Below are 12,621 nucleotides of genomic sequence, written 5' to 3' on the forward strand. Positions count from 1 at the left end.
GTTATTATTATAGACATCAATAGTCTCGGGTCTTAGGGGCACATTTAAAAATGTATAATTATGAAGCACAAGAACTGTGTTAAATAAAATTTGATTAATGTGTCAATTGGGAAATCCGTCCCATATAGTTTCTATTGTCTTGTTTACAAAATCCTTTAGAGATTTATTTAGAGTTGTATGAAATGTATTTCAACTTATTTCAAAACATTCTCATTCATGCCTCTAATCAACTTTCCTTTTCATTTTAATCAGGAAAACTAAACTATTTAAAGTTATAATTTACTCATCATTCAAGATCAGAATATCCAATTCATCCCTATGCGAGACAATATTAAAGTTATCTTTTTCACTTACTCATGTGATTGTTAATTAGTAATTTCCATTAATTCTAGGTCGTATATTTTTATATTTTGAAAACTGTGACGATTTTTTATGATGAATTTCAGTCGTGTTTCTTCCAATCTGATAAAAAAACGGAAGTCAAAGTCTGATTATGTATGATGTGATAGTCATTTGAAATATTGTAAAGAAAGTAGTATGGTTATGTTAGTTAATTTTAACTATTTTTTGACAATATTTAATGTAATTATACCTAGATCCCTCCTTAAAATCACAAGAATCAATAATGAAATCCGAAGAAAATAATAATAATGTAAGAATTCTAATATAATTTAACACACATAAATGATACATCATTTTCTTTATGCATTTTAAGCCCATCTTTGCATCATCTTTGATGAACATTCCCCTGTTCACGTTTCATCGTTATTAAGGGTATAAGAGGCTGCCAGTTTGAACAAGGGACACTGTTCTTTCTAATATATTTTTTTAGCCTAAGTTAAAATCAGACAAAACACGAACAAATTCTGAACGGATTGAAAACTATTGAACTAGTGTTAGCTCTTAACGCTTTTAGATAAATAAAGTTTGAAAATAGATATAATTGATTACTATCTAACGAAAATAATCAATTACTTTTTCAAGATTTCTGATACAATTTTTGATACAAATTACCCCTAACGTAGCGTCAATTTACCATGGATCCCAAGGACTGGCATCTTTGGCTATATTTTATACTCTCATAATGATATTTACACACAAATGAAATTCTTTCAAACAGTTTCATTCCTTGTTGAAAGTTAATTTTGTTATAATCAAAAATACATACTGGATATGAATGAAAAAATTTATTCTTCACGATTATTACCATACAAGGACTTGAAAGTATTATACCTCCGTTTATACATAATTAATAAGAATGCTTGCTTATTAATGAGGATTGATTAATTCATTGCAAAAAATAGACCCTCATCCTCCCATTCAATCAGGTGATTAAATTCCTCACGACTCTCCATAACTAACAATATCCAAAGTAATTACTTCACTTCCACACAAAAGTTTTTATGAATATCCATATAATTTATTGAGTTTCTCATTAGACTATTCAACTCTCAAGAATTTATGTTATGAATAAAAGTTTTTATTAAGGATTATAAATAATAGAGTCACGCAACCATTATGTAACAGTTTTATACAAATATTTCCTAATAGGATTAGATGAATCTCTCTGACTCATGTTCTGAGTAGTAGTATGGGGCTTTACAAATCTATATGCAATAGTGCTAGTGTATAGGCCGGGACTTATTGACTGATGTGTTCATTATATCATTTGAAAATGGTGTCAAAACGTTAATATTATCGCAATAATTTCTGGTGAAATATATATCACAGAGACAAATGTGTTATCGTGACAGGTCTACTAGTGTTGTATGAGCTCCTTCTGTACTAGCCCATAGATGTTGTGCTAATACATATTCAACCCATAAACATAAATATCTTGATGTGTTGACTGGTTCTTCATTTTTTTCCTCCCAAAATGTTGGAAATGCACTTTACACTTTGAAAAACTTTTTCAATGAAAGTTTATATTTTATGTTGAACATAAATTCAAAAAAGACAGAAAAAGAGCGCGCGCTATATGCGGTACAACAAACCCCTATTTATCTTTTCTTTGTTTTAAATATGAAATAATCCTTAAAGTGTCAAACTGCTTTTTAAAATTAACTATAGCTTTTGAAGGATAATTGTTGATTTATCTAAAATAGTTATTTGCTATAGGCTCTTATATCCTGTTATTTTTTCTAAATAATTATGAAATTTACATAGTTCAAGGCCCTAAAATTCTAACTTCTGAATTCTTATTAATTTATATTTCTGCCTTTTTCACCAAAAGAAATATTTTCTTTAAAAAAAAAGTATTAAGAACCAGATTAGCGTTCAACTATATATATATGATGAGTCAACAAGCTATTTTGTACAAAAATCAAGAAAAGGAGAAAACTCCAATATATTTTTACTTCATCAGGGGGGTCCGTGAGATTATATATATATATTGTTACTTTTTTTTTTTTTTTTTTTTTTTTTTTTTTTTTTTTTTTTTTTTGAAAAAAAAAAATCAATAAACTATAGATAGCTATTTAGAAAATATTAAATTTTTTAGGAAAAAAATTCACAATAAAAGTTCAAAAGTGCATAGCTATTTATTTGAAAAAAAAACCTAGTAAAACCTAGTAATTTCATAGACATATTCGAGTCAATTATATAATTTGTATTCAAATTTCTAAGATGACTTAAGATACTCAAGAATTTTAGTTATATTTAGAACTAGAATTAAGTCATTCAAAAGACATAATATTTGCCCTCAATTTGGCCTTTGAAATAAAATCAATTCAATTCTAATATTTATTATTGTGACGATTAATTTTGGGTTTTTAGTGCAATTTGAAGGGCCTATAAATGATTACTAAGAATATTTTGTTCATAGAAATCGACGAATATTCCTCGAAGAATATAAATGTAATCAAGGCTCAATTATTTGAAATATCATTTTAGCTTTTTTTTATGTTGGCATATATTCAGTAAAATTTATACTTATTTTCTTAAATAACAAGGACATTTGTAATTGAATTTTGGATTTACTGCTGATTGAGCCTTTCTTTATAAAATAATAATTTGTTTAGATGCTAAAGTAATCCAATTTTATTTTACTTTTTATTGCTTATTGTTTGTAATAACATCATTGATTTTTTGTCAAAATATATTAAAAAGAGTCTGCCTGTTAGTCTCTCTTTCTGTCTGTTTGTACATGGATTTTCGATATAAGAAATAACAATTGATTAATATTAATGAAATTCCCCAGACTTTTGGCATTTAGCATTGAGTGTGCTGTCATTTAAAAAAAAGAGAATAAAGTATATTTGAGTTATATACAATATGTATTTGAGGTCTTTCTTTGTTGAGGAGATAACATCAAAGTATTGAGTAATTACGTGGGAATGTGCTCATGAAAAACGTAGAGTAAGACATGAATATTTATTGTGGAGTTATCCGTTCGTCACCCCCTAATATCTCTGGGCAATGCCTTGTACTACTGCTAGTATTGGAATAAACATCATATTTTGTGTTTTTTAAATTATTTTATTCCATGTACAATGCATATTTTTATTTTCATATTTAGTTACATCCATTTCATGAATCATGTTTATGACAAGGGAAAATACTCATTACATACCTCTACAGTACTAATAGATTAAATAATATAATATTTTTTATTAACTTCAAATATGTACTGCTTATGATGTTTTTTTACAATACTCAAGTTCTGCAAAGAGTTAATCTATATGAATAAAGCAAAGTTTGTCTGTATGTTTATTTTAAATTCACTTTTGATCTCAGTAGTATCAATTTAGCGAGGAGTGGGTCATATTTAAAAAAACAAACTGTGTAGCTCAAAACGTAATTAAAAAAAGAAATTTATAATAATAAATTAAAGTTAATTGCCGAGTACTCCAACTAGTAATTGATGAGAGCCTAAAACTTCACCTGAGAGAATTTTATAAAGAATATAGTAACTTTGAGCGACGACATATCTGCTGACAGAGATCCTTTTGTACTATAGTCCTCCTTACTCCTTAATACGTAAGAATTTTCAAACTTGGAAGGAATATCTATTAATAACATTCATATTTTGATCTCACCAACATATTATTATTTTTTTATTAACCTATACTCACCCCAATTTAGCCAATATTAAATATCCCTGATTTTGAAACAGTAAATATTTTATATTTACTGTATAATAATTTAGTACAATTTGTCTATGTATTTCCATTACGTCATAGTTCGAGTTTGTAAAATATATATTATGTTTGTCACGATGTTAGCCCACTATGCTGTATCACTTACCTCTTATTATTGATTATTCTGATCGTTGATCTTTAGGATATATCGGTTCTAAAATTTTGATGTCTAATTCTAAATTGAACTATTTGGTTTATTGATGGTATCCTTTATACTCGTAGATATATGTATATCAGGGAATGAAAACATCATCAATCTATCTAGTTAATCTTGGAGGTTTCTATGTTACGATTTTATACAAATTGCAACCAAAAAATGAGATGAATAATTTAAAATGAAAGATTTACAGTACTTTGGATAAAAATAATACAATCATTGAATATTGCATGTATAATTTATATATTAGCTTTGGAAAAATGTTATTTTTTCCTCAAAAATTACATTTAAATATTAAATTTTTTGGGAAAAAATTTCAAAAACCCATTGCTATTTACAGAAAATTAAATTTTGTTGGGAAAAAATTTGAAAAATTCAATTCAATTTTCGGCGCACTCCCTGCAAACGCCCCTGTGATACCTGATAGAGATCTCTATAAAATATCAAAGAGTTTTAAGAATCCATGTCAGGGATGGGTCCAATTTTAAGGACCAATAGAACCCTAGATGATCCATCGAACACAAGTTATATTTTCTTAAGCTCAGAAAATGTCCCTACTAAAAAATAGGTCCAACAATTGGAGATTATAACGTCATTGGCTTACTTAGCCCTTTTTATGTTCTCACCATGGGAGAAAGGTTGGGAGATTCAATAGTATAGAGTACGTATATACATGACTATTATGTTCTTTCTTAATTCCATGAAGTTATATATTTTAAAATTATTCCTAATTTACTGCAGAATTAACCTACGAATCTACATCCTATTTCGAAATGATGGTCATGACGGAATGTGCGAGAGAGGAGCACTTGTAATAACTTTGATTTTAATATAAACACATCTATAATCTCATTAGATATCCTTTAGACGTTTCGTAATTTGTTAAAGAAATAATAAATAAATTATGCAAAATGATAGCAGAGAGATAAATATCACTCACTCCCTTTGCGAATTGCATCCTTGTTAAAACTGATGTTTTCATATGTTTAATATGCGGGATTCCTCACGATGAGAACAAAGTTTGAATAAAATGATGGAAGCTTTAAGTCAAAAAATTACGAAGTAGGTTTTTTAAAAGAAATTGCGTATTTTTTTAGAAAATAAAATGTTGGTCACTTTATTTTATTTAATGGTGACATTTATATTTTTTGTTTATTTTAAAATTTGGCAATATTTTTATCAGAATACCTTGCTTCAATTACCTTTTTTTTTTTCTTTTAGAAATAGGCATTAATTTTTTTTTTTTTTATTATCAAGCTCCGAAATGTTCCTTAAAACTTACTCTTTTTTCTTACTCTTATTTGAGCGGACTTTCTTTTTTTGTTGGAAAATAAAATATTAGCCTATTCAATTTTTCCCTAAAAAATAAAAAGCCTTTCTTAATAAATAATTGTGTTCATTAATTTAAAAAAAAAAGTAATATTTTAATTTTTCAAAAGTTCTCTCAATGTTTTACTGATTTATCCAAGTGCTGTGTCCGCCCTTATTTAGGACTGAAGACTACAGTCCTGTCCACTTCAGTCCTAAAAAATTATAAAGTTCCGTCCTTCATGGCGTCCCTCAACTTTATTTCTACTTTTTTTATCAGTTCTAGTACTGAAAGTCCGAAGGACCCGTCCTAAGACTGAATTGTAGCGAATAAAAAAGTACCATCACAATACAGGTGTGCGCCCCTAAAACTGAACACTCCTTTAAATTTTAGGCGTTTTTCCTTGTTTACAGGCTTGAGGGGTTGACGAGGGGTTCCCTTGTAGACCTTAAGGCCAAGATCTTTCTTAACTAGCCGGTCCATGGTCCTTCTGCTGATATTGAACTACCTGGAGAGGCTGCTGACGGCGACCTTGCCTCTTTTGTCCTTGACAGACTATTTCACGTCAGCAACAATTTTGTCCGACCTTCGAGGCCTTGACTTAGATCTTGTGGTCGCCTCAGGAGTCCCTTTGGCTACCACGCTGTAAACGTTGGTGCGACTGCAGTTCAGAACCTTGGCAATTTCAGTGGGAGTTTTTCCCCGCGCGGAAAGTTCCAAAATTGCGACTCGGCGTCTCTCCATATTATCGGCTCTTGTTCCACTGTTGCTATTTAGATTTTGCTGGGTTTTTGTTTATAACTAGTCAAGACCCCATCCTCTAAGTATAAACATGTTTCAACTCAATAAAATCACGAATATGTGCATGGCGTAAAGTTTAAAGGAGCGTTCAGTTTTAGACGCGACCACCTGTACTATGCATAAGTAATCCAAGAATATTCAATTTTTAACTATTCTAAGAATCCCTTCCTCTGTTATGAGCATTATTTATGATGCAATAGAGTGAAAACGATTCAAGTCTATTGGAAAGTAGTTGCTGATAATAATTTAATAATAAGAGGTTACACGTATGTATACCAAATAGTAAATACATCTATATATATGATTAGTATATGTACATACGTATTTCCCTTCTCTCCATTCTTCCATCCATTTGTTGAGAAATTGAATGGAATTATCATGTTTAAAGGGGTTTTAAAAGTAATAATGATAGTGTACCTATGTGCCTCATGGTTAAAAGTCGAAGGTAGAAGAGCTCTGAGTAAGCAAGTTGTTATTGCGTTAAAGATAAATTAGAAGAGAGACGTTTATATTAATGGAGATGATTATGCGATTCTCTATTTAATTGAAGAAAAGAAAAAGTTTATTAATTTAAAGGAAAATTATCATTACTAGTATACAATGTATGTATTATACATAATATTTATTAAAAGGTAACATTAAATTTCATAATAGTACAAAAGTAGCGAAAACTTGTATGTAGGTAAAAAGAGGACTTGAATACGACTTACGCGTATAAGTATTTAATACCTACTTAAGTGATGGTTTGAATATTAAAGAATGAATGTTTCAAATGTACAACGATATTAGTCATAAATATACAATAATTATGATATTTTAGTATATCAAAATGAAATAATAATATCAATGTATTGTTGGTTATTAGAATCACCAGTGTTGTAATTAAAAAATGCATTTTAGGACGATGAAATCTCAACTTGTACCATTTTTTTATACAAGTTGCAACTTGTACACAACATGTGCATACGTATAATATAAATTATACAATCTGTCTATTAGGGAACTTTGTGTGTTTGGATCTCAAAAAAATATGTTAAAATCATAATATTCGTAGATAGAATATAGAACGTTAATAGAATTACAACATCCATTTCACTTTTAATTATAATTTTGACAAAAAAGAAAATAATAATAATAGTCACAGGCCTGATACTTATTATCCACAATATGTATAACGTTGGAGACCCCTATTTTTTACGCTAACGCGGTGCCGAGGAGAAATGCTCCTTACTGTGAAAAAATAGTAATAATAAATTTTGCAATATTCCTCCAATTAACCACTATTTGAGAAATATTGCAATCTACATATCGTGGGCATGGAACAAAGGTGTTACAAGTGACTTTTTTTAATTGTTTGTTTTAATTTACGAAAAAGGTTTTTTATAATATATCATACTTGACATATTTCTAACATATTGTTTTTGGAAATGGAACTGTTGGAAAGCTGATGTTTGAAAAATGTTAGAAGTATGTCAAATATGATGTATAATATAAACACACTTTCATGCATTAAAACAAAGAATGAAAAAATGTCGCTTCTAACAATGATTCTCCAGGCCCACGATATGCAAATTACTAATGTGGATATTCGCATCTGTATAACCGCATTTATAAATATTCGACACTTCAGCAATACTTACAAAAAATGAAGGGAATCTTTTCTTTGGATCCTTCAAAGGTTACTATTTAGTATGCAGTACCTGTTGCAAAAAATCCTTTTATGCTCTAAAAAAGGATTGCTTCAAGGGAGTTCCAGAGGGGAACTTAAACTGATTGTGAGACTTCTCCAGTGTCTATGGAGCGAGTCACGGAACTGATGGACGACTTCAGGGCTCCATAGAGTTATGGTAGGTTGTACAGTCCTCCCCCACCAACTTTTGGGAGAGTTGGAGGGGCAGGTCTTGAAGTACCAAAATTAAAGCACATAGCCATTTAGTCATTCCTGCACAATCTTGGCATTATGAACAACGGAAGGTGTACTGCAGTGCACAGAGTGATTTTTGGCAAGGACGGACATGGTTTTGCCTGGGTTAGCTTTGAGGAGCCTCTTAAGCCCAGCCAAGAACCTGCGAATCATCTTTCTGTTACACTTGACACTTTGTTTGGATCTGCTGGACATAATCATGTTTTTGAACCTCTTGATGAGGGTGTAGAAGGCGGGTTTTGGATACATCAGGAGTCTGATAATATCAGGGGCATAGTGTCCTGAGCAATGGAGTTCGATCACAGCGGATCTTTTTTGGTGCTCCATCCTCATGAAGTGGAATTTTGATTTTTTTTTTTTTTTTTTCTCACAGAAAGTTATAAATACTCCCTACAGGACCTCTTAGGATAAAAAAGCTACTTGTGGAAGTCACTGATGTTGTTGCTCTTGACGACCATAAACTTGGTTTACAATAAATGCATAATGCATATGAGTATTTACATGTAAGCATACTCCAAAGATATTTTTTGTGGTACATATTAAGAAGAGTTAAGAAACAATGGAGCTGGCTAATTAAAACATTTATCCAACTGCACGATCTCTCTATAATCATCATTTTAATGTGTACATTAAAAATTTAATAAGTATTCAGGTTATGAGGGATGGTTGGCTAAAAGAGTCATTAGAGTAGGTACATACATAAATGTGTAGTGAGAATTAAATTTTAATGTTCACTAGTCCTGTATTTCAAAAACGGGAAAAAGTTGTTCTTGTATAGGACATTGAGGATGGTAGATGTATACCAATGTTTGGTTTCGTCCTGGAAATTTTAGAACAGTCCCAGACAATTATTCCATCCAACTTCGGTCTACAAAAAAAATCGATCTTCGAGGTTCTTTCTTTTCAAAGGTTTCGGTCTCGATTCTTTTTTTACAGACTCAATTTGGTAACAGGGACTTAAAACAAGAGGTATAGCTAGAAAACTAAGGCCCAGGAAAGGATATTAAATACAAACAGGGCTGCAGCGACCTTATACACAGAGTGCATTGTGCCCCAAGTTCCAACAGGGGCCAAACAACTAACGTTGCTTAAGTCTACACATACATAGTACACATGTTTCGTATAAAGGGGGCCTCAGCTAAAAATGTATTAGGTTAGGTCGTCTTGGCATAGGAAAGTTTGAGAAGCCCTGGATTAAGAAATATTATAGTTACCATATTACATTATGGATCTACCCCACCCCTTCCCTCTTTTATTTACACCCTCTGGTGCCTTGAACCACTTTTACAGATCCATAAGAAGACTTTATCTATTTGGAACTCAGATATGACTGTTTTACCCTAGCGACGTAAAAAAAAAATTGAAAAACGATGCAATTGCACAAAAAAAAGAAAAAAAAAGAAAAGAAACTCAGAAAATTGACTTATTGATTTAAACTAATTTATTTTGTATACTATATAGAGTCAATTCTATATAGGAACAAAACCTCAAGAACCGAGACCGATAAGCAATATATTGCGGCCTCGGTTCGACTTTGTCGGCTCCGGTTATAGCGGTTTAAGAACCTGAACTGCTATATAGTAACAACTAGTTTGTGTCGGGAGTTATAAGAGGACTTAGAGCAAAACTAAGGATCGACATTGGAATAATCCCTCCCTATATGTCCTTCCTATAAACAGAGCGGGATTAGTGTCTATTTATTTCATCTCAGAGCTCCCAACAACCATGAGATGAGACGTCATGACAACTACGCTGCTCACTTCCAAAACATTATTCAAATTGTTAGGACTACCAAGGGTTATAGAAATATTATAAGTATTTGTATTAACCTTGAGGATTACTATGTATATTTTCGGTTTCTTTTATTTTTACATACCGGTAGGTCATATTTTATGCATCACTGAATATGGGGCTAGAAAAAATAACTTAAGACCGAGCGGGGGAGTCTTATCATTATTAATATGTACGCATATTATCCTTACATAAAATGTAAAGGCTTTTTTATTAAATTAATAGATTTTTTTTACCAATAGATTAGATTTTTTTTAAGAAAATAATTTCGGATCCTTGTTTTGTTATACATAAAAAAATCGTGCGGTGGTCGGTTTTACGAAGAGAAAAGACAAAATGGAGGACCCTATTTAAAAAAAAAGAACTTTTAATTTCTTCAAATCCCCGGTTTTTGTTTTAAAAACAATGACTATACGGAATGTATTAGTCAGCAAAAGTTTTTTGCATGACGACTACGAGACGAAATATTTGTTTCATTTGACTAAAATGAAATAAAACGTAATGTGATGAAACGAGAGGAAATTAACACTGTTTAGAAACGATTTATTTTTCCGGTTTTATTTAATAATATTTTTTTAAATATAAAAAACATACTATTTTGTATGCCACTGAACGGATGCCTGTAGAGAGTTACTTTGATATCATTTGCATACCCATATTATAAAGATATATAACATCAATTATTTTATCTAATATTTAATTCTAATAGACTTTGACATTAATCAATTACATATATTGTTTAGACTATATATACATATTTAGTACAGATGGACTTAGTAATCCTACAGAAAAGAATTTTTGACTCATTGTTTAATTACATGCATTGTTTTATATATTATGCATATGTATGCAAGAGCATTTGCATCTATGAATGTTGTAAAATAATTCAATATGATTCCTATTTTCTAAAAAAAAACACAATAAACTTAATACAAATTATTATACTTTTTTAGTAGATCATTTGTGTACAATGTATATTAGGATAATGATTTTTTTTTTTACAATTTTATATTCCTGGTTCATTTTATGATGAGTTTTATGTAGATTTTTAATCAAATCTGATTTGAGCATAAAATGATTTCAAATGTTTGTTATTAGCTTTTAGGTCATTCTACATTGGTCTCGTATTGTAGTTTTGGCTATACATATCAAATAAATTATAATTGTTTTAATACAAACATATGAATCACATAAATACAAAAATAATATCCTAATTATTAGACCCTTCAAGAACCCGAATTAGTTGTAACAAAGTGAGTGGATGGAATGAATTTCAGTGATGAGTTATCTTATTAGGATATAACTTGTACAAATTTTGTTAGAATATTTACATTTTAATCAGCGGCTCTACGACCTACCAATAAGAGATCTGTAACCCACTTTTGAGTAACGGACCCACCTAGGGATGAATATATTTTTTACTTTAGAACTCTCCTGACCATATTAAAAATATTCTACATCGGTAGATAATTTAGATGTATGCATTAAATATATGTAGAAATAAACTTTGCGATAAAATATTTCACTTTTATTTCATTTAAGTCAATTACCTTTAAAGTGGTTTATGCGTGACTTTTGTTTCTTCTTCAATCAAATTAAAGTTCATCCACTAGTATTACAGGAAATTAATTTTCTAAAAAAAGTCAAGAAGTTATTACCCTAATGTATTAATATGTTATATTAATCTCCTTACCTACATTTCAAATTTCACTACTTTACCTTTTCTTTCCAGGTCGTTCAACATGACCCATGCCGAGGAGGAGCAGGTCAATGGAACTCCCTGTTTCGTTTTAAACATCTAGCCACGGGACAATATCTTGCAGCAGAGATTGACGATGATAAAACCTACGACATTATGCGTGAAAAGCTAAAAGATCCCAATTCCAACTCTGTTTACCATCTTGTCTCTGTTCCACATGGAAATGATTTAGCTTCCCTCTTTGAATTGGATCCAACAACACTCACGAATCGTGCAGATTCCCTTGTTCCTCAAAATTCATACGTACGTCTTCGACATCTCTGTACTTCCACTTGGGTTCATTCTACCTCCATTCCTATCGATAAGGATGAAGAGAAACCTGGAGTTATGTCCAAGGTAAGAGAGAAGATGTATTTAATACTAAATTAATTGAAAATATAGATTTAATAAATGAAACAATGAGCAAAACACTACAAAGATACGCATATATAAATATTTTACTCAAATTGCATTCTAAATTACAGTTATTAAGTAACAGGTCAAAATAATTAGTCGAGCCCCACATTTTTTTTCAAAGTTAATTATCATTTTTTATATTTTCGAATTGAATGTTTCCTAAGGTCAGGCAAAAAAAAAAGAAAAATCCCCTTTTTACAAACATTAAAATATCCCTTTTAGCATATTTATAGTAATTTAACCTTAATTAATTTATTGGACTATCAAGTATCATTAGAGATTGAATTAATTTGTTAAATTGAAATAATATATAAAAACTACCTTATAGCTCAAATGTAAGGTCAA

The 12,621-nt window shown here is 30.3% G+C and overlaps 1 protein-coding gene across 7 annotated transcripts in view; it reads left to right on the top strand.

Moving 5' to 3' along the window:
• The window catches only part of Itpr (Inositol 1,4,5,-trisphosphate receptor), a 131,633-nt gene that overhangs the window by 96,969 nt on the left and 22,043 nt on the right, over positions 1-12,621 (top strand). For all 7 annotated transcript variants that reach the window (XM_071892514.1, XM_071892515.1, XM_040724324.2 and 4 more), the window contains exon 8: positions 11,854-12,216. In XM_071892514.1, the coding sequence (XP_071748615.1) occupies positions 11,854-12,216 (363 nt within the window). The remainder of the gene's footprint in view (positions 1-11,853; positions 12,217-12,621) is intronic.

Source organism: Lepeophtheirus salmonis, chromosome 13 (assembly GCF_016086655.4).
Source record: "Lepeophtheirus salmonis chromosome 13, UVic_Lsal_1.4, whole genome shotgun sequence".
Classification (NCBI taxonomy): domain Eukaryota; kingdom Metazoa; phylum Arthropoda; class Copepoda; order Siphonostomatoida; family Caligidae; genus Lepeophtheirus; species Lepeophtheirus salmonis.